The sequence below is a fragment of the Pristis pectinata genome, chromosome 6 (assembly GCF_009764475.1).
Source record: "Pristis pectinata isolate sPriPec2 chromosome 6, sPriPec2.1.pri, whole genome shotgun sequence".
Taxonomy (NCBI): Eukaryota; Metazoa; Chordata; class Chondrichthyes; order Rhinopristiformes; family Pristidae; genus Pristis; species Pristis pectinata.
The window spans coordinates 8,095,154-8,122,639 of NC_067410.1; the positions used below are offsets into that span (position 1 = coordinate 8,095,154).

A 27,486-nucleotide genomic window follows, 5' to 3' on the forward strand; every position below is an offset into this window, starting at 1 on the left:
TTTCGGGGAAAGGGATCAGTAAAAACTTGTTATTCTGTGCATAAATAAGAACTGTAATTTTTCATAGAATAAAGAACACTACAGCACAGTACAGGCCCTTCAGCCCACAATGTTGTGCCGACATTTTATTCTGCTCTTTATTCTTATCTAACCCTTCCCTCCCACTTAGCTCCCCATTTCTCTATCATTCATGTGTCATGTGTCTATCTTAGAGTCTCTTAAATGTCCCTAATGTATCTGCCCCCATAACCTCTGCCGGCAGTGTGTTCCACGTACCGACCACTCTCTGTGTAAAAACTTACCCCTGACATCCCCCTTATACCTTCCTCCAATCACCTTAAAATTATGTCCCCTCATGTTAGCCATTGTTGCCCTGGGAAAAAGCCTCTGACTGTCCACTTGATCATTGCCTCTTATCATCTTGTACACCTCTATCAAGTCACCTCTCATCCTCCTTCTCATCTTATAAGAGGTCATCAAGCTGAAACATTGACTGTTTCTCCCTCCACAGATGCAGCCTGACCTGCTGTGTACTTCAGCATTTTCTGTTTTTATTTCAGATTTCTGGCATCTACAGTCTTTTGCTTCTTGATCATTGAAAATCTTAACACCATGTGAACGGAGGCATACATGTGTTTTTTAGGAAGTGAAACACTATAACTACAAGTGCATGACCTTTTGGCTTTGCAAAATTAATTTGACACACATGGGGTTTAATTACCTCAAGATAATTATTTTGAAAATCCAAGGGATTTTAAGATAGGTCTCATAGTCTGTAAATAATGTTTTATCTTTAAATTTAATCCACTCATGTTTGGTGTGAGGGAGTGGTGGTGATAATTACGGTGAGATGGTTGGGCGTGGGTTTGGTGTTCCTGGGCTACAGGTAGATCTGTTGTTCTGTAGGAAGATGTGTATGTAAAATAACTTATGCAACAAAGATGCTGGAGGAACTCAGCAGGTCAGGCAGCAGCTGTGGAGGAAAATAGACAGTCGATGTTTCAGGTTGACACCCTTCACCTGGACCGAATCTGAATCTCATTCAAACTCAAAGCATTCTCAGGGTTTGACAGGCTAGGTGCAGGGAAGATGTTTCCCCTGACTGAGGAGTTTTGGACCCCAGATACAGTTTGAGAATAGGTCTAGGATGAGGAGAAATCTCTTCAGTCAGAGAGTGATGAACCTTTGGAATTCTCTGCCCCAGAGGGCTGCGGAAATTCAGTCATTGTGTTCATTCAAAGCAGAGATCGACAGATTCCTGCACGTGAATTCATGAGATGTGGGAATACTGTTAGAAAATGGAGCCGAGCTGGATAATCAGCCATGATCTTGATGAATGATGTGGCAAGCGCTTCCCTTCTCATTTCATACATTCTTAGACAGTTTGACTCCATTATTCATCAGGGTCAACTTCAGTGTTGATGTGAAGGCTCTTTATCCAATGCTGCAGTTTTACACATCTTATTTTATTATTTCTTAATCTCCAGGATTCACCACCTTTCTTTTCCCTAACAAAGATTAAAGTTTTATTGCAACAAACAATCTGCTGGAGGAACTCAGCGGGTCAAGCAGCATCTGTGGTGGGGGGGTGGGGGTTAAGGAATTGTCGATGTCTCGGGTCGAAACCCTGCCTCAGGGTTCACAGGTCTGATGCAGGGTTTTGTCCTGAGTTGTCGACAATTCCTTTCCTCTCATGGGTGCTGCTCGACCTGCTGAATTCCTCCAGCAGATTGTTTGTTGTGCCAGATTCCAGCATCTACAGTCTCTTGTGTCTCTAAGGTCTTATTGGGATTGTAACTCTAAACCTTTTGTCTGCAGATGTCTCCAGCACCACCTGGTGGAGGTAGAAATTAACGACTACCCTTACAAAACACAATCCCACTGCTGTCAAGGTGCTGCCTTACAAAATAAGAATATCTACTCCTCTTGTAAATCATGAGAAGGTTTTTATGTAAATTACTGATTCCGTATTACAAGGCGCAATGTCAGTTCAGATCTTGACTCTGTCGCTATTGTTTAATGTAGGTAAAAGAGAGACCCTTTTAAACTGAAGACACAAGAGATTCGGCAGATGCTGGAATCTGGAGCAACACACAAAACGCTGGAGGAACTCAGCAGGTCAGGCAGCATCTGCGGAGGGAAATGGAGAGTCGACGTTTTGGGTTGAGACCCATTTAGGTTGCTGAGTTCCTCCAGCGTTTTGTGTGTTGCATTTTAAATAGAAACTTGGCACTTGGCCCCAGGCAGAGTCACCCTTTGAGTAAAAACAAAAAGGAGAAACAGCAAATGTTATTTGCTATACTTAGCTGGGTTTGAAAATGTGACATATTTTGAAGAGTGTTGCTCTTAATATTCAATGTTGCTCTGTGAAGTTAATGGAATTGTGACTTTGCGTTACTAGTTATCCACTTTTGAAGATGACAGCAGCAATGGAAAACAGGGAAAATGATCTAACACAAAAAGTTTGTCCTCTGACATTTTAATTGACTCTGACTTTTACCTGCTCAGCTGCAGTTTTTAAATGTTCCTGAATGCCACAGAATGATACAGTACTGAAACAGGCCCTTCAGCCCAGCTAGTCGAGACATTGGTGAGGCTGCACTTCGAGTATTGTGAGCAGTTTTGGTCACCCTGTTACAGGAAGGATGTCATTAAGCTGGAATGAGTGCAAAGATGATTTACAAGTGGGACTTGACGGCCTGAGTTATAGGGAGAGGTTGGGCAGGCTAGGACTTTATTCCTTGGAGTGTAGAAGACCTTATAGAGGTGTATAAAATCATGAAGGGGCATAGGTACTGTGAATGTGCACAGTCTGTTTCCCAGGGAAAGGGGAACCAAAAACTAGAAGGCATAGGTTTAAGGTGAGAGGGGAAAGGTCTAAAAGGGACCCAAGGGACAACTTCTTCACGCAGAGGGTGATGCATACATGGAACGAGCTGCCAGAGAAAGTAGTTGAGGGGGGTACAATAAAGACATTTAAAAGACATTTGGATAAGCACATGGATAGGAAAGGTTTAGAGGGATAAGGGCCAAATGCGGGTGAATGGGACTAGCTTAGATGGGCACTTTGGTTGGCATGGATGAGTTGGGCCGAAGGGCCTTTTTCCACGCTGTATTACTCTATGAATAAATCCATGCTGACCATCAAACACCACTTACATAATCGTGGATATTCAGAAGTATTTAAGGCCCTTGACCTATGTTGTCCCTTAAATTTATTCCTCCTAATATATAAAAGAGAAAGTAACAGATTGAGTCAGGATGTGAAACTAACAATATTTCCTTAAATATTCTGCATTAGGACTATCACTTTCAAGTCACACACCGCCAGGACTTGGATAGAAATCATCCATTCTCTCTTGTTGCTTAACAAAATCCCTGGACGTACGTCCCATTCAGAATGGTGTGGAGAGGAACTTGGAGGACATGGTGTTCCCAGTGACATTGTTGCTCTTGTCTTGTCACGGGAACGAGGTGCTATTGAACTGACTGTGCTGTACATGATGTGCTGATGCTTGTTAGTTCCAATAATAATGAAAGAAAAATAATATTCTGAGGACAAGATATTCATGCTGGATTTTTTAATCATTATAAGCCACACTTACCCATGTTCCTTCAGAACTTTAGATGCAAGGTGCAGTATAGGTCTGATGACCTTCATTCCATCCACTCCCCCATCCAGTGCATCAAGGTCTTCATACCTGCATTAGGGTCATAGAGTCATAGAGCAATACAGCATGGATATAGGACCTTCGGCCCATCGAATTAGTACTGACCACGTTGTCCACCCAGCTTGTCCCAATTTCCTGCATTTGGCCCATATCCCTCCAGGCCCCGCCCCTCCATGTACCTATCCAAGTGCTTCTTAAATGATACTATTGTACCTGCCTCAACCACTTCCTCTGGCAGCTCGTTCCATATACTCACCACCCTCTGCGTGAAAGAGTTGCCCCTCAGGTCTCTTTTAAATCTTTCCTCTCTCACCCTAAATCTACGCCCCCTAGTTTTGGACTCCCCTACCCTGGGGAAAAGACTGTTACCATCTGCCTTGTCTATGCATCTCATAATTTTAAACACTTCTATAAGGTTGGCCCTCATTCTCCTATGTTCCAAGGAATAAAGACCTAGCCTGGCCAACCTCTCCTTATAACTCAGGCCCTCTAGTCCTGGCAACAGCCTCGCAAATCTTTTCTGCACTCTTTCCAGTTTAGCCACGTCTTTCCTATAACAGGGTGACCAAACTGTACACAGTACTAGGGTGAAGAAGATTTTGTTAAATTCTGGAAATGTTCTTCCTTGACTTGACTCTTCCATTCCCCTTCGGTAAACAGCCATCATGCTGTTTTTCTCCTTCATTTTCACTGTGCCTGCTGCCTTGGCTGATAGAACGATTCATCAGTAAGTCTGCAAAGGGGTTCAGTACCCACAGGTGGCTGGAGATGAGAACTGTGGCACTGGGAAATAACAATGATCTTCCTCCATTCTTTGGTTGGTCACCCTCTGCTCAGAAGCCAAAATTTCTGACTGCATAACACCATCATGAAAAGACATCTAGCAGTTAGCGTAACGCTATTACAGCGCCAGCGATCTGGGTTCAATTCCGGCCACTGTCTGTATGGAGTTTGTACATTCTCCCCGTGCCTGTGTGGGTTTCCTCTGGGTGCTCCGGTTTCCTCCCACATTCCAAAGACGTACGGGTTAGGAAGTTATGGGCATGCTATGTTGGCGCTAGAAGCGTGGCGACACTTGCGGGCTGCCCTAGAACACTCTACGCAAAAGATGCATTTCACTGTGTGTTTCGATGTACATGTGACTAATAAAGATATCTTATCTTATCGTATACTACTAAGAAAACAAATTGAATTCCCAAAGGTCTTCTTTTTTCAGATCACTGCTAAGTATTGGTATTGGTTTACTATTGTCACTTGTACTGAGGTACAGTGAAAAACTTGTCTTACAAACTGATCTTACAGGTCAATTCATTACACAGTGCAGTTACATTGAGTTAGTACAGAGTGCATTGATGTAGTACAGGTAAAAAACAATAACAGTATAGAGTAAAGTGTCACAGCTACAGAGAAAGTGCAGTGCAATAAGGTGCAAGGTCACAACAAGGTAGGTCATGAGGTCAGAGTCCATCTCATCATATAGGGGAACTGTTCAATAGTCTTATCACAGTGGGGTAGAAGCTGTCCTTAAGTCTGGTGGTACATGCCCTCAGGCTCCTGTATCTTCTACCTGATAGAAGAGGAGAGAAGAGAGAATGTCCTGGGTGGGTGGGGTCTTTGATTATGCTGGCTGCTACACCAACACAACGAGAGGTAAAGAGTCCAAGGAGGGGAGGCTGGTGTCCGTGATGCGCTGGGCTGTGTCCACAACTCTCTGCAGTTTCTTGCGGTCTTGGGCAGAGCAGTTGCCGTACCAAGCCATGATACATCCAGATGGGATGCTTTCTAGGGTGCATCGGTAAAAGTTGGTGAGAGTCAAAGGGGACAAACCAAATTTCTTGAGCCTCATGAGGAAGTAGAGGCGCTGGTGAGCTTTCTTAGCTGTGGCATCTACATGATTTGACCAGGACAGGTTGTTGGTGATGTTCACTCCCAGGAACTTGAAGCTCTCAACTCTCTCGACCTCAGCACCATTGATGTAGACAGGTGCATGTACACCGCCCCCTTTCCTGAAGTCAATGACCAGCTCTTTAGTTTTGTTGACATTGAGGGAAAGGTTGTTATCATGACACCATTCCACTAAGCTCTCTATCTCCTTCCTGTACTCCGACTCATCGCTGTTTGAGATATGGCCTACAACGGTGGTATCATCTGCAAACTTGTAGATGGAGTTAGAGCAGAATCTGGCCACACAGTCATGAGTGTATAGGGAGTAGAGTAGAGGGCTGAGGCCGCAGCCTTGTGGGGCACCAGTGTTGAGAATAATTGTGCCAGAGGTATTGCTGCCTATCCTCACTGATTGCAGTCTGTTGGTTAGAAAGTCAAGGATCCAGTTACAGAGGGAGGTGTTGAGTCCTAGGTCTCGGAGTTTGGTGACAAGCTTGCTTGGAATTATTGTATTGAAGGCAGAGCTGTAGTCAATAAACAATAGTCTAACATATGTGTCTTTACTTTCCAGATGCTCCAGAGCTGAGTGTAGGGCCAGGGAGATGGCGTCTGCTGTAGACCTGTTTCGCTGATAGGCGAATTGCAATGGGTCCAGGTTGACTGGTAGGCTGGAGTTGATGCGTGCCATGACCAACCTCTCAAAGCACTTCATGATGGTGGATGTCAGAGCCACTGGTCGGTAGTCATTGAAGCATGTTACCTTGCTTTTCTTTGGTACCGGGATGATAGTGGTCTTCTTAAAACAGGAGGGAACTTGAAATTGAAGCAGGGAGAGGTTGAAAATGTCCCCAAATACTTCTGCCAGCTGATCAGCACAAGATCTGAGCACACGGCCCGGGACACCATCTGGGCCAGGTGCTTTCCTCGTGTTCACTCTCCGGAAGACTGATCTTACGTCCTCCACTGTGATCACAGGTTCAGCTGCGTTGGTGGCTGTCAGGGTGGATGGTGACACTCCACTTCCCTTTTGTTCAAAACACGCATAGAATGCGTTAAGTTCATCAGGAAGGGATGCGCTGTTGTTAGCTATGCAGCCCGTCTTTGTCTTGTAGCCTGTTATGGCATGTAAGCCCTGCCATAACTGGCGGCTGGTCAGGGACTCTATTTTGAGTCGGTATTGCCTCTTGGCATCCCTGATAGCTTTTCGAAGGTCATACCTCGATTTCTTGTACAGGTCAGGATCACCAGATTTGTGTGCAGCGGTCCTCTCCTTCAGTAGGGAGTGGATCTCCCGGTTCATCCACGGTTTCCTGTTTGGGAACACCCATATTGTTTTCTTTGGTACACAGTCCGCCACACACTTGCTGCTAAAGTCTCTGATGGTGGTGGCATACTCATCAAGGCTGGCAGCTGTGTCTTTGAACATGGACCAGTCCACTGTCTCAAAGCAGTCACGTAGGAGCTCACCTGCTTCCTCAGACCAGTGCTGCACGACTCTCCATACCGGATCATCCCGTTTCAGCTTCTGTTTGTATGCAGGGAGAAGGAGCATAGCCTAGTGGTCTGATTTCCCAAAGTTTAATTGTTAAAACTGTTTGAATTAAGTTCGGCACACCCTCTAAATAAAACGGTGAGGTCTGTCTCTGGATGGTCATGGTCTTTGTTATACCATGAGCTGTTTTAACCAGAGGTTGCTTTAAAAAAAATCTCATATTCCACATGACAGTGTGATGACTTAGTCCACTGGAATCATGTTGTTAGCCAAGAATTCAGAGGCTGCGATCTACATAGCTACCCCCAAACAAGGGAGAGGATTGCTATGTTGGCTCACAGCCCAAGTTTGTCCAACCTCTCCTTATTACTCATACCCTCTAATCCTGGCAGCATCCTGGTGAACCCCTTGTGCACCCTCTCCAAAGCCTCCACATAATTGGGCGACCAGAACTGTAAACAATACTCATTATCCCCATATAGTGAATTCTCAGGATTCCCATGCCAGCTAGATATATACATAGAACATAGAACAGTACAGCACAGGAACAGGCCCTTCGGCCCACAATGTCTGTGCTGAACATGATGACAAACTAATTCTTTCTGCCTGCACATGATCCATATCTCTCTATTCCCTGCATATTCAAATGCCTATCTAAAAGCCTCTTAAATGCCTCTATCGCATCTGCTTCCACCACCAGTCCTGGCCACCCATTCTAGGCACCCACCGCTCACTGTGTAATAAACTTACTCTGCACATTTCCTTTAAACTTTCCCTCTCTCACTTAAAGCTATGGCCCCTAGTATTCAACATTTCTCCCCTGGGAAAAATATTCTGTCTACAGTATCGACGCTTCTCATAATTTTATAAACTTCTATCAGGTCTCCCCTCAGCCCCCAACGCTCCAGAGAAAACAATCCAACTTTGTCCAACCTCTCCTTATAGCTCACACCCTCTAATCCGGGCAGCATCCTGGCGAACCTCTTCTGCAGCCTCACCAAAGCCTCCACATTCTCCCTGTAATGGTGTGGCCAGAACTGCAAACAATACTCCAAAGTGCGGAGTATTTAGCATCTAAAAAAATTCTAGGCTTGATCCCATAACCCACAACATCAGGACATGTTAGCTTAGAGTCATAGAGTCATACAGCATGGAAACAGGCCCTTAGGCCCAATTCATCCATGCCGACTGCATTGTCCAGCGAACTAGTCCCATCTGCATGCACTTGGCCCCTAGCTCTCTAAACCTCTCCGATCCATGTACTTATCGAGATGGCTTTTTAATGTTGCTAATGTGCCCGCCTCAACCACTACTTCTGGCAACTCATTCCAAATATGCACCACCCTTTGTGTGAAGAAGCTGCTCCTGATTTTCCTTTTAAATCTCTCTAGTCTGATCTTAAACCAATGCCTGCTTGTTTTTAGTACCCTCTCCCTGGGAAACAGACTATGTGCGTTCGCCATGTCTATGCCCCTCATGATCTTACATACCCCTTTCAGGTCACCCCTCAATTTCCTACGCTCCAGGGAATAAAATCCTAGTCTATGCAACTTCTCCTGACCTTTTACCTCAGCACCACTTTCCTGCACTATCACCAGATCCCTTGATTCCCTTAATATAGAGTCATAGAGTCATACAGCATGGAAAGAGGCCCTTCAGCCCAATCCATCCATGCCGACTGTGTTGTCCAGCGAGCTAGTCCCATCTGCCTGTGTTTGGCCCATAGCCCTCTAAACCTCTCCTATCCATGTACTTATCAGATGGCTTTTAAATGTTTCTAATGTGCCCGCCTCAACCACTATTTCTGGCAGCTCATTCCAAATACCACCACCCCTCACGTGAAGAAGCTGCTCCTGATGTCCCTTTTAAATTTCTCGCCTCCGATCTTAAACCTGTGCCCTCTTGTTTTTAGCACCCCCTCCCTGGGGAAAAGACTATGTGCTTTTGCCCTGTCTGTGCCCCTCATGATCTTATATACCTCTATCAGGTATTCCCTCAATCTCCTACGTTCCAGGGAATGAAGTGCTCGTCTACGTGTCCTCTCCTTGTAACTCAGGCCCCTAAGTCCAGGCAACATCGTGGTAAATCTTTTCTGCACTCTTTCTAGTTTAATAACATCTTTCCCATAACAGGGCGACCAAAACGGTACACCAGTATGGCCTCACCAACATCTTATGTAACTGTCTTATATAAAAAATGAGAATGTCACTAAGCTTAGTGACGTTCAAACAGCTTTGACAATTAAACTTAGCTTTAACCAGAGGTTGCTTTAAAAAAAGATCTCATATTCCACATGACTAAGCTTGGTGACATTGTCACTTGACAAGTAATCCAGAAACCTGGGCTAATTATTCAGACACATTACCACACATTACCACAAATCTCAGCAGAGCAGCTGAACAAACACAATTAATTCAATAAACCTGGAATAAAAAGCTCATGGCTGTAAATCCACCTGTTTCCCCTGATTTCTTTGAAGGGAAGGAAATGTATCATCTTTTCTCTGCAGGCCTAATGTGACTGTGGACTCACAACAACAGGGCTGACCCTTAATTGCCCTTTGACTGAGCGATTATAGTTGGGCAACAAATGTTGGATGTGCCATTGATGTCCACATCCTCAGAAAGAATATAAAAAATTCCAAATGGGAGAAAAAAAGATCGTGAATTCCAAGAATTGGCAAAAAAGATCCTCTCAAGGAAAATTGGAAGTACAAATCAAGAGGAATCCCATCCAAGATATCTACCAGTCATTTCCATGCTCTGACTAGCTTGGTGTGGAATTTCCCTGTTTTCTGTTTTAATTGCCTGTCACTGCCATAACTCCTATAACTGGGAGTGAACAACAACCACCTGAGTGAGATCTGAGAGGGAAGTACTTGACAGCATGTTTGTCAGTCAGTGAAGCTCAAATTATAGTGACTTTGTGCTGTCAAGACCTGCACAAACATTGTCTATTCCTCAAAAAGAGAATGTAGGGTTATGAATTTGGACAGTGCAATCAAGGGAGCTTTAATGACCCACTCATGATTTATTACATGCTATAAACCATGAATTTTATTATTGATTTTTACAATATAAGATTTACAAGGACGTTGCCAGGACTTGAGGGACTGAGGTTGGACAGGCTAGGACTTTATTCCTTGGAACCTTGGAATACGAGAGGCGAGCTTACAGAGGTGTATAAGGTCACAAGGAGAAATAGGGTGAATGCACTCAGTCTTTCTCCCAGGGTTGGTGAGTCAAGAACTAGGGGCATAGATTTAAGGTGAGAGGGGAAAGATTGAAGCGCGACTTTTTTATGCAAAGGGTGGTATGTATGTGGAATGAGCTGCCAGAGGAAGTGGTTGAGGCAGGTACAATAACAACTTTTAAAAGATAGTTGGACAGGGACATGGATTGGAACGGTTTAGAAGGCTATGGACCAAATGCAGGCAAATGGGATTAGCTTGGATGGGGCATCTAGGTCAGCATGGACCAGTTGGGTTTCCTTGCTGTATGACTCTATGAATACAGGCTGTGCACAGTAATGAACGGGTTTTGTTTTCACAGACTTCCATAAGTTGACTTTGTCCATAAGTCGGTAAATACACAATATCGCTCGATATGGTAACTATACCTCCACAGTATTGTAATGAGTGGGATTAAAAGCACATAAGAGTGATAAGAAAGAACAATTACTAAGAGAGAGGAATCTGGATCTGCTGTTCATAGGAACAAACGTTGTCCATACAATGGACTTTTGTATTTAATAATATTATGGGAATTTGACTGTATGTCGGGGTGTATAAGCCGGGCATTCGTAACTGGGGGGGAACGGCCTGTATTTGAGCATGCACCATAGTAAATGCAAATTCTTGATTATAAAGGACATTGGGTCTGTTCCTCAGTCAAACTTGGGCAGACAAACCTTCTGCAGATTCAGAATTTATAACAGATCCTCACAGGCAGCTGGAAGAGGAAGGTTTTCTCCATTTATATTGGACTGAATTTGAACCCTTTCAGATCTCAAAGACGAATGTGGGGAGAAGTTCATCCTTGGTTAACAACACTAAACAAGCGTGGGAGTACCAGGATACAGTCTCCTCCCAGCATTTGATACTAGTGACTTCAATGGACCTGCATACTGGGAGGTGAGTATAACTGTCAATTGCACTCGTTTGGGTCTAGCCCACAGAGACGAAATTTCCCCCAGGGCCTTAACCATCTCTGCCGGTAATCCCTGAAGCTGTGGAGAGAATGCAACACTCAATGAAACACAAAGGATCTGTTCTGCTGGATTTACCTGAGGATCTCTGCATTAACCCAGACATATCTTCATGGAATACATATGGAGGGTTACTGACAATGACATCCACAGCTCCACAGATGCGAGACAGTTCACAGGCATCTGTGAATAGAAATGCAGGTTTAAGGCTGATGCGACAATGCATTTTGCTGTACTCAGTACTGCCACCTTAAAACAAATATCACACTAGATATTAGAATACCCGAACACAAATACTGTCATGAATAGAGAAAAGCTGAGTGATTCAACAAATCCTTCTTTTATCATGGATTACCTTGATACCTCTCCCAATCAACTAACCCACATTACATGCTGAAGACTTGTGGTGAGGTTTGAATTTAAAAAAATTAATCCGTGATTTTTTCTTTCTCTGGAATATTTGAGGAAGAAAAGATATAGTGCTAAAAATTGGCAGAGAAATCTTTTGAGTTGTTTTTCTGCCCTTTAATCAGTGCTGAGGTTTGAACAAACTGTGTCCTAAAAGGGCATTGACTCTTCGATCGACTTGTTGTATAGAGCACCTTTGAAGCCTTCTTTGTTCCAAACACAGCCTTTTCTTCTCTAGATCTGCCAAAAGTATCCCTGCTCATTCAGTGCAAAAAACGTGAAAGCAAGATTGCAAACAAAATATTTTGACTAATGTTTACTTGAGTGCAATATACTTTACTTTTAAAGTTGAGGTCTGTTAGTTAACAAAATTTGCTCCTTGTTCTATTATTTTTTTCAAAAGCAGAATGTAGAGATAAGGATTTACTATTTCACCCTGGATCACCTCTGGATCTTGCTTTGTTTACTTAGATATAAAGCAGATAAGGCTGCACTCTGGTTTATATGAAACGTGAGATACACTTAATGGGATTGGCTAACAAACCCAGATTAATATTATTTTTGACAAATATAACACCATTAATGATGTTCAACATTTTACACGTGGAAATTCTGTTAATAACTAAAAGCTTTCTCCCATATTATTTGAAATGCCATAGCAGAAATGTGGAGGTTTTTTAGGGACCACTTGCATGGGTTCTGGATAGGTTTGTCCCACTGAGACAGGGAAAGGATGGTAGGGTGAAGGAACCCTGGTTGACAAAAGGTGGAACATTTCGTCAAGCAGAAGAAGGAAGCATACTTAAGGAAGAAAAAATCAGACAGGGCTCCTGAGAATTATAAGGTATCCAGGAAGGAGCTTAAGAAGGGACTTAGGAGAGCTAGAAGGGAACATGAGAAGGCCTTGGTGAGTAGGATTAAGAAAAACCCCTAGGCGTTCAACATGTACATGAAGAACAGGAGGATGACGAGAGTGAGAGTGGGAACACTCAAAGATAATGGGGGATTGAGTTAAGAAGGCGTATGGTGTGCTGGCCTTCATTAGTCGGGGGACTGAGTTCAAGAACCACAAGGTAATGTTGCAGATTTATAAAACTCTGGTTAAACCACTCTTAGAGTACTGTGTTCAGTTCTGGTCACCTCATTATAGAAAGGGCGTGGAATAGAGAGGGTGCAGAGGAGATTTACCAGGATGCTGCCTGGATTAGAGAACATGTCTTATGAGAAAAGGTTGAGTGAGCTATGGCTTTTCTCTGTGGAGCGACGCAGGATGAGAGACAACTTGATAGAAGTGTATAATACTTATTATATAGCGCCAGCGCTCGGGGTTCGATTCCCGTCGCTGTCTGTAAGGAGTTTTTACGTTCTCCCATGTCCGCGTGGGTTTCCGCTGGGTGCTCTGGTTTCCTCCCACATGCTAAAGACGTACGAGTAGGTTAATTTGGGGTTTAAAATGGGCGGCGCGGACTCGTTGGGCCAGTTACCATGCTGTAAAAAGTAAAAAAAAATAAGATTATGAGAGGCATAGACAGAGTGGACAGCCAGCATCTTTTCCTCAGGCCGGCAATGGCCAATACCAGAGGACATCCTTTTAAGGTGAGTGGAGGAAAGTTTAGGGGGGAGGTCAGAGGTAGGTTCTTTACACAGAGAGTGGTGGGAGCCTGGAACACACTGCCGGGGTTGGTGGTGGAGGCTGGTACAATAGGGACCTTTAAAAGGTAGGCACATGGATGTAAATAAAATGGAGGGTTATGCGCTGTGTAGGAGGGAAGGGCTTAGATTGATCGTGGAGTAGATTTATACAGGCTGGTACAACATTGTGGGCCAAAGGGCCGGTGTTACTGGGGTCAATTTTAAACAGAATCTGCTGAGTGGGAAATACATGGTACTGAATGAAACCTGGTTTTACACCCTGCTAAAGATGAGAGTTGTAGAATTACAGAAATATACAGGAAGCCACAGCATTAAACCTGGATTAACTTTTTGAAAGAGGATTGAATTAATCCTGTTCCTCACCTCTCTTCCCACAGCCCAGGAATGTTTTTTCCTTCCAAGTACTTACTAAGTTCCTATCCGTGACTGAATCTGCTCCAACATCCTTTAAGGGTGTGTGGAACATTTTACCTCATGCCTCATTCTGTTCCTACACCTTAAATCTGTGAGCTCAACCCTTCCTCTCTCTGTTTAGAACTATAGAACCATAGAACAATACGGCACAATACAGGCCCTTCGGCCCACCATGTTGTGCCGCCCTTCAAACCACACCTAAGACTATCTAACCCCTTCCTCCCACATATCCCTCTAACTTAAATTCCTCCATATGCTTTTCTAACAATCTCTTGAACTTGTCCAATGTATCAGCCTCCACCACCACCCCAGGCAGCGCATTTCATGCACCAACCACTCTCTGGGTGAAAAACTTCCCTCTGACATCACCCTTGAACTTCCCACCCATTACCTTAAAGCCATGTCCTCTTGTTTTGAGCATTGGCGCCCTGGGAAAGAGGCGCTGGCTGTCCACTCTATCTATTCCTCTCAATATCTTGTATACCTCTATCATGTCTCCCCTCATCCTCCTTCTCTCCAATGAGAACAGCCTCAACTCCTTTAGTCTCTCCTCATAATCCATACTCTCTAATCCAGGCAGCATCCTGGTAAATCTCCTCTGCACCCTCTCCAACACCTCCACATCCTTCCTATAATGAGGCGACCAGAATTGGACACAGTACTCTAAGTGTGGTCTAACCAGAGTTTTGTAAAGCTGCATCATCACTTCGCGGCTCTTAAACTCGATCCCCCCGACTTATGAAAGCTAACATCCCGTAAGCTTTCTTAACTACCCTATCCACCTGCGAGGCAACTTTCAGTGATCTGTGGATATGAACCCCCAGATCCTCTGCTCCTCTACACTGCCCAGAATCCTGCCATTACCTTGTATTCCGCCTTGGAGCTTGTCTTCCAAAAGTGTGCTGCACTACTCTCATCAATCTTCCTGGTCACACCTCAAAGAACCCTATCAGGCTTGTGAGGCAAGATCTTCCCTTCACAAAGCCATGCTGGCTGTCCCTAATCAGTCCATGTTTCTCCAAATGCTCATAGATCCTATCTCTTAGAATCCTTTCCAACAGCTTACCCACCACAGACGTAAGGCTCACCAGTCTGTAATTCCCTGGACTATCCCTGCTACCTTTTTTGAATAAGGGGACAACGTTCACCACCTCCAATCCTCTGGTACGTCCCCGTTGACAACGAGGACTCAAAAATCCTAACCAATGGTTCAGCAATCTCCTCCCTCGCCCCACGAAGCAGCCTGGGGAATATTCTGTCAGGCCCCGGGGACTTATCTGTCCTAATATTTTCTAACAACTCCAACACATCCTCTCTCTTAATATCTATCATACTCTAGAACATTACCTCACCTACACTGTTCTCACATCATCAAGACCCCTCTCCCTGGTGAATACTGAAGAGAAGTAATCATTGAGAACCTCACCACTTCCACAGCTTCCAGGCACATCCTCGCACCTTTGTCTTTAATTGGACCCACCTTTACCTAGCCATCCTTCTGCTCTTTACCGTATGAGCAAAAAGCCTTGGATTCTCCTTAACCCACTCGCCAAAAGCCTTTTCATGTCCCCTTCTCGCTCTCTTCAAAGTTCCTTCCTTGCTACTGTATATTCCTCACGAGCCCGTCCGTACCTTGCTGCTTACACCTTATGTATGCTGTCCTCTTCTTCCTAACTAGTTCCACCTTTCTCGTCACCCACGGTTCCTTCACCCCACCATTCCTTCTCTGCCTCACCAGGACAAATTTATCCCTAACATCCTGCAAAAGATCCCTGAACATCGACCACATCTCCACAGTACATTTCCCTTCAAAAATGTCACCCCAATTTACACTCCCAAGTTCTCGCCTTATAGCCTCATAATTCGCCTTTCCCCAATTAAATATCTTCCCGTCCTCTTTGCTCCTATCCCTGTCCATGACAATTCTAAAGGTTATGGAGCAATGGTCACTGTCCCCCAAATGCTCACCCACCGATAGATCTGTCACCTGTCCCGGTTCATTACCTAAAACTAGATCTAAGATGGCATTCCCTCTAGTCGGCCTGTCAACATACTGTGTCAGGAATCCGTCCTGGACACACTTAACAAACTGCGCCCCATCTAAACCTTTGGCACTAAGTAGGTGCCAATCAATATTTGGATAGTTGAAGTCTCCCATTAATAATAACCCTGTTATTTTCGCATCTCTCCAAAAACTGTCTCCCAATCTGCTCCTCAGTATCCCTACTGCTACCAGGGGGCCTATAGAATACTCCCAGGAGGGTAACTGCCCCTTTCTCACCAACTTTTATCGATGCACCGTAGAAAGCATCCTATCTGGATGTATCTATGGCTTGGGACGGCAACTGCTCTGCCCAGGACTGCAAGAAACTGCAGAGAGTTGTGGACGCAGCCCAGCGTGTCATGGAAACCAGCCTCCCCCTCCTTGGACTCTGTCCTTACCTCTCGCTGCCTTGATGAAGCAGCCTGCATAATCAAAGACCCCACCCACCTGGGTCATTCTCTCTTCTCTCCTCTTCCATCAGGCAGAAGATACAGGAGCCTGAGGGCACGTACTACAGGCTTAAGACAGCGTCTACCCACTGTGATAAGACTATTGAACGGTTCCCTTATATGATGAGATGGACTCTGACCTCACGATCTACCTTGTTGTGACCTTGCACCTTATTGCACTGCACTTTCTCTGTTAGCTGTGACACTTTACTCTGTACTGTTCTGTTTTTACCTGTACTACCTCAACGCACTCAATACTAACTCAATGGAACTGCACTGTGTAATGAATTGACCAGTACGATCAGTATGCAAGACAAGTTTTTCACTGTACCTCGGTACAAGTGACAATAATAAACCAATACCAATACTGATCTTAATGGAAAATTGTTGGTTATTGGGTTTATTATTATCACATGTACCAAAATTTACTGAAAACTACAATTGGATGATGTGTGAAATCAGATTGGTGCCCAGAAAACATACTGCAGCTTATCCCATCAATTTCCTGATGGGTGGGTTAGGCTAAAGTTGCCCCTGATACAGTAACACTCCAGTAATCTAATATCTGATTAGATTGGGATAAATACCAATAGTTCTAGACCGTGGCTCTGTTTCCATCATCTCTTGTATACTCATAGAAGACCCGTTTCTAAGTGCTTCTTTTAATCTCACCGTTCTTGCATCCCCTTTCAACTCACTGGGGCCTACTTTCTTGTACTTCCCTTTGAACACCGATAGGACTCTGTTTCTCATGCACCTTGTAAACTTACTGAGGCCCTGTTTCTTGCAATCCCTTTAAACACACTGGGTTCTGTTTCCCATGCTCCATTTAAACATCCCAGGCCCCATTAAACTTACTGAAGCCCTTTTTCTTGCACTCCCTTTAAACACACAAGATTCTGATTCCCACGATCCCTTTAAACACACCAGGGGGCTGTTTTCCTTTCTTTTTTTAAACTGTATTTCCCTTGCTCCTTTTAAACTCACTGGGTTCACTGGCAAATTTATTATATTACTGTGCAACATAGAAAAAGAGTGCAATAAAAGTGTTTTGCAGTATTAAAAGCAGTGACATTCAACAATCCAGAAAATCAGCTAGTCTGGCTCCTGCACAGTTCTAAGCATGCTATATTATCGGACTTTTGCTGCATTATCCAATCTGTTAGGGACACAAGGAGAACCCTTCACACTAATATACACCTTATAACGTTGTTTTGGAGGAAATATTAACCTGTGCAACATTCAATAAATGCATTCTTTCCAACTTCGATCGTTACAGTTTTTACAAGCTGGAAGATGGCTGCCATTGTATTTATTGCTTTAAGTAGCCCTTGGGTGATGGTTTAAGCAGCTGTAACACACAGGTGACAAAGATATTGTGATATGGCAGCACTGAATTCCCCACTTCAAATAAAATTCCATCACTTTCAAAGAGGCAATAAACATTGTTCTACTTCTAATGCGGTTTTATGGACAATATGTTGCCCGAACAAATAGTTTCACCAGCAATTCGCAGTCTGAAAAAACGCTAACTGCTTCAATTGTCTTTCTGTTAATTACAGATTCTAAATTTGCCCAATTTATTATAAAATCTGTCTACTTTTAGCCATGGCTCAGTAGCTAGCACTCTTATTCTGAGCCATAGGATCATACAGCACGGAAACAGGCCCTTCGGCCCAACTCGTCCATGCCAACCAAGATGCCCATCTAAGCTAGCCCCATTTGCCTGTGTTTGGTCCCATTTCTCTCTGAAGCTTTCCTATCCATGTACCTGTCCAAGTGTCTTTTGAAGTCAGTTGAATTTCCCTCCAGAAATTGAAGCACAAAATCTAGACTGATACACCATAAGACCATAAGATTTCAAAGCAGAATTAGGCCATTCGGCCCATCGAGTATGCTCCACCATTCAATCATGGCTGATTTTTTGTCAGTCCCATTCACCCAACTTCTCCCCATAACCCTTAACCCCTTTACCAATCAAGAACCTATCAATCTCTGCCTTAAATACACCCAATGACTTGGCCTCCACAGCCCTCCGTGGCAAAGAATTCCACAGATTCACCACCCTCTGGCTGAAGAAATTCCTCCTCATCTCAGTTCTAAAGGGACATCCCTTTATTCTGAGGCTGTGCCCTTGGATCCTAGACTCTCCTACTAATGGAAACATCCTCTCCAAGTCCACTCTATCCAGCCTTTCAGTATTCGGTAGGTTTCAATGACACCCGTGCCAAGATTGAAGAAGTGTCATTGTTAGATGAAACCAAGGTCCTATTCATTCTTTTTGACTGGCACTATTCAAATACAAGCAGAGTAGTTCGCTCTGATGTCCAGGCCAATAATCATCCAGCAACCAACATTACTAAAAAGCAGAGTGGCTGTTTTCTCCTGTGTACTGAAGTAGAGTCTCGACTTGATACGTTGACAATGCCGTTCCCCCCACAGAAGCTGCTCGACCCGCTGAGTTCCTCCAGCAGATTGTTTGTTGCTCCAGATTCCAACATTGGAATTGAAATTGGTTTATTATTGTCACATGTACAGAGGTACAGTGAAAAAACTTAGTTTTGCAAGCCGTCCGTACAAATAATTTCATAACATAAGAACTTCAAGGTAATACAAGGGAAAAGCAATAACAGAATGCAGAATATAGTGTTACAGTTACAGAGAAAGTGCAGTGCAGGTAGATAATAAGGAAAGAATGTGCCTGTGCTTCTGCTGAGTAGATTTAAAATTGTCCCCAGTAGGTTCTAAAATAATTAAAATATGTTCAATATATAAATAAACACAGCACTCAGCACATGACATATTTACAGTAATCATAAATTTTAATGACCTCCATGAACTGAGAGCAAATAATCTGTTGTCTGCTAAAACTAATCGTTGAAACGTGAAGTTAGAAAATACCCAAGTAAGATTTAAACAAAATATTTATGTCTATGTTCCATGTAAACCTCCTTACAGCCTTCTTCATATAACCCCACTAACATCTTGCACTTTTCTCTCTGTTGTGCTGATCAAACTTCCTCTTAATGCAGCTGTGTTATTTGCTTCAACTACTTCTTGTGGTGACAAGTTCCACATTTTAACCACCTGCTGAGCAAAGAAATTTCTCCTGAATTCTCTATTGGCAAGCCATTGATTAACTTCCTATTCTTGGCGCTCTCGATGAACCCAATGACTCCTGCTTGTCAAACAAACTAAAATAAACGTGCTTGTATCTATCGTAGAGGCTTTCATCGATTCTGATTTAGCGGTCAGGCAAACTGACTACTTAAAAAAAAATCTGCAGGGTTTCACTAATGTTAGCTTTTCTGAGCACACTTTAGATTATAGAGATTAACCCTTGGTAGGGAGCTATTGGGGGAGAATAGTGTTTCACAGAAATGTTAAACCATCTATGGACAAGCAGGGTACAGTAGAACAAATGACCTTTTATGCCATCATTTTCTATGGCTTTCAGTACTAGTTCCTCAGAAGTGACCTACAATCGATCCAACTATTTACATGTATTTATTGCTACTTGAGGAAGTCACTAAGAAACAAACCAATAAAATGTCTCATTTTTCAAACAGTAGGTCTAGCAGTCCTATTTTGCTGTTTGTTCTCTGCCTGATCACCTGTAGTCATTCAAAGTCCTTTCCATTCTTCAGAATCCGAATCAGATTTATTATCATTGACATGTGACGTGAAATTTGTTGTTTTGCAGCAGCAGTACAGTGCAAAGACATAAAATTACCATAAATTACAAAAGTAAGTAAATAGTGCAAAATAAAGAAATAATGAGGTAGTGCTCATGGGTTCATGGACCATTCAGAAATCTGATGGCGGAGGGGAAGAAGCTGTTCCTGAATAAATAATGAGGTAGTGCTCATGGGTTCATGGACCATTCAGAAATCTGATGGCGGAGGGGAAGAAGCTGTTCCTGAATCGTTGAGGGTGGGTCTTCAGGCTCCTGTACCTCCTCCCGATGGTAGCGATGAGAAAAGCGCACGTCCCGGATGGTGAGGATGCACTTGTTGCTTTTCTGTTTAATTTGTGTTCCTATCCCCTCTTTACTGTCTTATTTTTTTCCACCAATCTACATCATGAAGCACAGTTTGCTGAACCACATAAAGCCAAGCTGAAATCTCGATAGACACTGATGATCCATGGACTTAATACTAAATCATTGCTAGTCTCATAATCTTGTTTATTGTGGTAGCCCTCCAGAGTTACAGAACGATAAAACTTGGATAATTGGGCACACTCAGGACTTGGTGGTGCCAGACTAGTAGATTTTCTGACTATTGATGTTACTTGAATTGCCCCGAAATGCTTTTATTCCATTCTTTTTTATGTAGAGCATAGAACAGTACAGCACAGGAACAGGCCCTTCAGCCCACAATGTCTGTGCCAACCATGATGCCAAATTAAACTAAACCTATCTGCCTGCACATGGTCCATCCCCCTTCATATTTCATATCGATATGAAGTATATTTCATAAACCTCATATCGAAAATGGCTAACGAGGGGACATAATCTTAAGGTAATTGGAGGAAGGTATAAGGGGGATGTCAGGGGTAAGTTTTTTTACACAGAGAGTGGTGGGTGCATGGAACGCACTGCCGGCTGAGGTTGTGGGGGCAGATACATTGGGGACATTTAAGAGACTCTTAGATAGCCACATGAATGATAGAGAAATGGGAGCTACGTGGGAGGGAAGGGTTAGATAGATCTTAGAGCAGGATAAAATGTCGGCACAACATTGTGGGCTGAAGGGCCTGTCCTGTGCTGGGAACTGCACCGTGTAATGAATTGACCTGTACGATTGGTATGCAAGACAAGTTTTTCACTGTATTTCCTATAAAGCCACTATGATATGATATGAATATTTTAATAAAGTCATCACCTGAGTCCTCCTCAGTTATCTCTTCCAAAGTCGAGGTTATTGTCATATGCACAAGTACATGTGTGCACAAATGCAATGAAAAACTTACTTGCAGCAGCATCACAGGCACATAGCATCAGATAAGCAGCATTCACAAGAGAAACAAATGTAAATTAAACACAACTTTTACAAGAAAGAACACAAATAGAACAAAAAAAGTCTATTTCAGTGTGAAGTGATCAAACTGGTCATAGTGTTGCTAAACTGTAGTTGCTAAACTGTAGTTGCTAAACTGGGCTGCCCCCAGAACACTATGCATTTCACTGTGTGTTTCGATGTACATGTGACTAATAAAGATATCTTATCTTATCTTATTTTAGTTCCAGAGGCTAAAGAACTGCTCCCTGGATTACAGTGTGGATTCTGTCCGCCAGGACACATGGTAACAAGGATCTTCACAATGCACCTGCTTCGAGAGAAATCCAGGGAGCAGCATTGATCACAATACACGGTCTTTCTCTCCCAGGTCTAATTACACCCAGTCAGCTGCAATGGGTAGGCCACATTGTTCACATGCCTGACATCAGACTCCTGAAACATACACTCTGAACTCAGTCACGACAAGAGATTCCAAAGTGCACAAATCAATGTCTTCTAAAGATGTTCTTAAAGCCTCCTCAACAAGATGTAACATCCCTACCGACTTGTGTGAACCTCTGGTGTACGAGTGTTCAAAATGAAGAACGAGGCATTTGAACTGGCATTGAGAACCTTGAGTCCCTCTGTTAGAAGGGTTGCAGAGTGGTGCAGATAGTAAACCTGCTGCCTCTCATCTCCAGTGACCTAGTTTCAATTCTGACTCTGGTACTGTCTTTGCACGTTATCCCTATGACTGTGTGGGTTTCCTCTGGGCTCTCTGCTTTCCTCCACATCCCAAACACATGACAAGGTATATTGAGAGATCAAGAGTTCATCTTCAGCATTTAAGAGGTCCGTTCAAGGCTCTGATAACAGCAGGATAGAAGCTGTCCTTGAACCTGGTGGTATGTTTTCTCAAGCTTTTGTGTCTTTTACCTGATGGGAGAGGGGAGAAGAGAGAAAGTTCAGGGTGGGAGGGGCCCTTGGTTACATTGGCTGCTTTCCCGAGGCAGTGGGAAGTGTAGACAGAATCAATAGAGGGGTAAATTGGTTTATTATTGTCACATGCACCGAGGTACAGTGAAAAACTTTGTTTTGCATGCCATCCATACAGATCATTTCATTACACAGTGCATTGAGGTAGTACAAGGGAAGACAATAACAGAATGCAGAATAAAGTGTAACAGTTACAGAGAAAGTGCGATGCAGGCAGACAATAAGGTGCAAGGTCATAACAAGGTAGATTGTGAGGTCAAGAGTCCACCTTGTCACACTAGGGGACCGTCCAATAGCCTTATAATAGCTAGAAAGAAGACTGGTTTGCATGATGGACTGGGCTGTGTTCACAACACTCTGCAGTTTCTTGCGGTTTTGGGCAGAGCAGTTGCCATAGCAAACTGTGATGCATCCAGACAGGATGCTTTCACTGTGCATCTGTAAAAATCGGTATCCTCCACATCCCAACTTCATGCGGGTTGGTAGGTTAACCGGCTGCTGTAAAATTGCTCCTGGTGCGTGGGTGAATGGTAGGATCTGGGGGAGATGATGGGAGTGTGAGGAGAAGCAATTACTGTAGGATTAGTGTAAGTGGGTGTTTGATGATTGGTGAGGACTCAGTGGGACTGTTTCAGTCCAGCTCTTTCTCACTATGATAGCAGGAATGTACCACTTCTCAAACTACCCACCTGACTGCCCATCAATCACCTCCTGCTCCACCTGTGGCAGAGTCTGCAAGTCCCACACTGGCCTCGTCAGCCACCACAAAACCCACATAACTGGAGAGGAAACGAGTCATCCTTGACTGTCTACGAAGGAGATCGTCACTTTTAGTGGTCTATAATCAATCTGTAACCACTAAGTGAAATAAATTGCTGTGGCCTTGTCACCAAAAATGCACATTTGCTTACATTGCAGTGTTTGTCACTTCTACCTACTGACATCACGTAGCCTACACCAGGAAAAATGTACTGGGAATTTCCAAAGTGAGCACACACAAAACCAAGCTGTACATTCCGCATGTCCATGCTACATCAGCAGCTCTGCGAGCTCCACACCACAACTCTGACTTCCTGAGATGACTGATGTCGCAGGGTTTTGCTAGGCACAAGCATGTTGCTCATCAGGAATTTGGTATTGGTTTATTATTGTCACTTGTACCGAGGTACAGTGAAAAACTTGTCCTGCATACCGATCGTACAGATCAATTCATTACACAGTACAGTTACAATGAGTTAGTACAGAGTGCATTGAGGTAGTACAGGTAAAAACAATAACAGTACAGAGTAAAGTGTCATAGCTACAGAGAAAGTGCAGTGCAATAAGGTGCAAGGTCACAACAAGGTAGATCGTGAGGTCAGAGTCCATCTCATTGTATAAGGGAACCATTCAATAGTCTCATCACAGTGGGGTAGAAGCTGTCCTTAAGTCTGGTGGTACGTGCCCTCAGGCTCCTGTATCTTCTCCTCTTCCATCAGGTAGAATTTGCATGCCTAACCGTGGTGCTAAGCACGAGACAGTATTTTTGTTATTCACGGGGCCTTATCTAAATGTTTTAAATGATTTTAAAGTTATCAATGCCATCTGACTCCAGCGTAGAGACATGGTGGAGGTAGTGATTTGTTTGTAAAAACCATGCGTTGAGAATCTGGGCTGTTGGTGAAAATTAAGCGTGCCAGACTGTGAAATTTTTACATTGTTGAGAAGCAGACATTACACAACCCTCCTGTCTAATCAGGACTACAATATGAACATGTGCACACAAGGGTGCAGACAGAACGGCATGTTCCATGCACAAAAGGTACACCACACCCTTTCATGTACCAGACTTCCCTACTAATCACCTCAACCATTAGTGGTAACACAACCCGTATTTTAACCAGTCTGGATAAGGTTATCTCCTGCATTTTATGTTGGATTTATTAAGAGTCTATATTTATGGACTCTCATTTCAGTCCATCCTACAAAAGGAAACATCTGCCTTACATCTGCTCATAGAGTCATTCAGCACAGAAATAGGCCCTTCGGCCCAACTGGTTCATGCCGACCTTGGTCTATCAAACTTTCCATAATTTTATGGACCAATATTAGGTCATTCCTCAGACCTCTATTTGCTGGAACAAAGATCACCGAACAGTTACAATCTCCGAGTTTTGGGGTCAACGCTGTACATTTTTTTTGCATATCCTTCAATGTCTTAATATCCTACCTTTAATACCGAGCCCAGAAATGTTCCCAGTGATCCAAGCGACAACTAACCATTGTTCTATGTAAGTTCAACATAAGTTCTCTATAGAAGAAGAGCACCTCATATTCTGCCTGGGTAGTCTACAACCCAAAGGTATGAACACTGAATTCTCCACTGTCAGGTAACCCACTCCACCTCTGTCCCTTTCTCTTTCTGATCTACTTACTCAGACCCTCTCACACAAACCCTTCTTTCCACCACCCCCCAGCCCCCCCATCTCCCAGTTTCTTTCTCCCTCTCCCACCTACATCTGCCCACCAGCCACACACTCTTCCCAACAGGTTCCCCCCCACTCCCCCACTGTTCCCATCTGCCCACCCACCTCCCTTATTTGGTTCCTCTTCACCTTCCTTTCTTATCAAATTCCATCAGCTGTAGCCCTTTGATGCCTCCACCTATCACCTCCCAGCCTCTATCTCCATCTTTCCCTCCCCCACCTGACTCCGTCTGCCAATCAACCCCTCCTCACCTGGATCCACTTATCACTTGCCAGCTCCTGCCCCGCCCCTCTCCCTCACCTCTGTAACAGCTATTTCTCCTCTACTCTTTCAGTCCAGATGAAGGGTCCCGACTGTCCATTTCCATCCACAGATGCTGCCTGACCCGCTGAGTGCCTCCATCAGCTTGGTTTTTGTTCAACATAACCTCTTTGCTTGACAATTCTGTCAAGCACCCTTAGAGATCAAATTGCCAGTATGAGCAACCTACCTTGCAGCATTAATGGTGACTTGCAGCTCCTGAGAGATGGAACATAAAACACCACAGCACAGTACAGGCCCTTTGGCCTACAATGTTGTGCCAAAATTTTATTCTGCTTTAAGATCTATCTAACCCTTCCCTCCCACACAGCCCCTTATTTTTCTATCATTCATGTGTCTACTTAAGAGTCTCTTAAATGCCCCTAATGTATCTGCCCCCACAACCTCTGCAGGCAGTGCGTTCCACACACCCACCACTCTGTGTAAAAAACTTACCCCTGACATCCTCCTTATATCTTCCTCCAATCACCTTAAAATTATGCCCCCTCGTGTTAGCCATTGTCGCCCTGGGAAAAAGTCTTTGACTGTTCCCTTGATCTATGCCTCTTATCATCTTGTACACCTCTATCAAGTCACCTCTCATCCTCCTTCTCTCCAAAGAGAAAAGCCCGAGCTCACTCAACCTATCCTGATAAGACATGCTGTCCAATCCAGATGCTGTCCCTGGATCCTCTTGTGTTCCTTCAGCAATAGCATGACAGTCTAAATACTCTAGACAATTTCTTTTCTCAATTCCTTGGAGCCAAACGGAAGTTGGGTGAAAAAGTCCAGTGGGAAAGTTCCATATGGTCCACTATTTGAACTCCAGCTTGATGCAATTTTTGCCATGAGAAAATTATGGAGGGATGTGGCGTATGATTGAAGGAAAATCAAAACGAACGAAATACTTCACGCATCCTTAGTTTTACTTACCTGATGTAATATTGAGCTGCAATTCTTGAAGCCTGTGGCTAACACATAACCTAAAAATGCAAACAGCAAAAAAGGTGAATGTGGTATTGCAGGAATAATACACCTTTATTTGGCATCATGGTTGGCACAGACATCATAGCCCAAAAGGCCTGTTCCTGAGCTGTACTGTTCTATGTTCTTATACTATACAGCACAGAAACAGACCCTTCGGCCCAACTTTTCCATGCTGACCAATATGCTAGTCCCATTTTCCAGCGTTTGGTCCATATCCCTCTAAACTTTTCCTATCCATGAACCTGTACAAATGTCTTTTAAATGCTGTTATTGCACCTGCCTCAACCACTTCCCCTGGCAGCTCGTTCCATATACCCACCACCCACCATGTGAAGAAGTTGCCCCTCAGGTTCCCTTTAAATCTTTCCCCTCTCACTTTAAACTTATGCCCTCTAGTTTTTGATTCCTTTTCCCTGAGAAAAAATGTAGCCTTCTTATCATTGAGAACAGAAAACCAATGGCCTTTCCTGCAATATGCAAAGAGGTGATATTCTGAAATAATAATACATACTGGTATGAGGCATATGAATAAATGAACTTCAATTTTCAATGCAAGTGAGGCTATTTCTCATTTCTCACAACATAGAAGGAGGCCATTTCACCCATCGAGTCTATGCTGGCTCTCAGTTACATTGAGTTAGTACAGGTTGCATAGTAGTACAGGTAAAAACAATAACAGTACAGAGTAGTGTCACAGCTACAGAGGAAGTGCAGTGCAGGTAGACAATAAGGTGCAAGGTCACGACTAGGTAGATTGTGAGGTCAAGAGTCCATCTCATTGTATAAGAGAACTGTTCAATAGTCTTATCACCATGGGATAGGAGCTGTCCTTGAGCCTGGTGATATGTGCCCTCAGGCTCCTGCGTCTTCTGCCTGGTGGGAGAGGAGAGAAGAGAGAATGACCTGGGTGGGTGGGGTCTTTGATTATGCTGGCTGCTTCACCAAGGCAGTGAGAGGTAAAGACAGGGAGGGGAGGCTGGTGTCTGTGACACGGTGGGCTGTGTCCACAACTCTCTGCAGTTTCTTGTGGTCATGGGCAGAGCAGTTGCCATACCAAGCCGTGATGCATCCAGATAGGATGCTTTCTATGATGCATCAGTTGGTGAGTGTCAAAGGGATCATACCAAATTTCTTTAGCCTCCTGAGGAAGTAGGGGCACTGGTGAGCTTTCTTGACTGTGGCGGCTACGTGATTTAGTCCCCCCAGGAAGGTGGGGGTGGCAGGAGTTACTCAAACACTTCTCTTATTTTTTTCATTCACTTGTGCAATCTGGGCATCTCCAACAAGGCTATAATTATTTCCCAGTTCAAACGGCAATCAAGATTTAACCGTTTTGGCATGGTGATATGTATGGCAGACAAGGATATCAGTGATGTGGATTTTTACAACTGGGTAGGTTAATCGTTTCCAGCATCTTTTTCCAGAATTGTATTAAATATTGTGCTGCCGCAATGGTGGCATTATCAGTTCAACAATAATGAAAACAAAAACTTCAATAAATACACAGGTCAAG

The 27,486-nt window shown here is 43.8% G+C and overlaps 1 protein-coding gene across 1 annotated transcript in view; it reads right to left on the reverse strand.

Moving 5' to 3' along the window:
- Nucleotides 1-27,486, reverse strand: part of hemk1 (HemK methyltransferase family member 1) — a 110,138-nt gene that overhangs the window by 18,478 nt on the left and 64,174 nt on the right. The window contains exons 6-8 of the mRNA XM_052019100.1: nt 25,920-25,969; nt 11,332-11,436; nt 3,606-3,701 (exon numbers count right to left, since the gene is read on the reverse strand). Coding sequence (XP_051875060.1) covers nt 3,658-3,701; nt 11,332-11,436; nt 25,920-25,969 — 199 coding nt within the window. The 3' untranslated portion in view covers nt 3,606-3,657. The remainder of the gene's footprint in view (nt 1-3,605; nt 3,702-11,331; nt 11,437-25,919; nt 25,970-27,486) is intronic.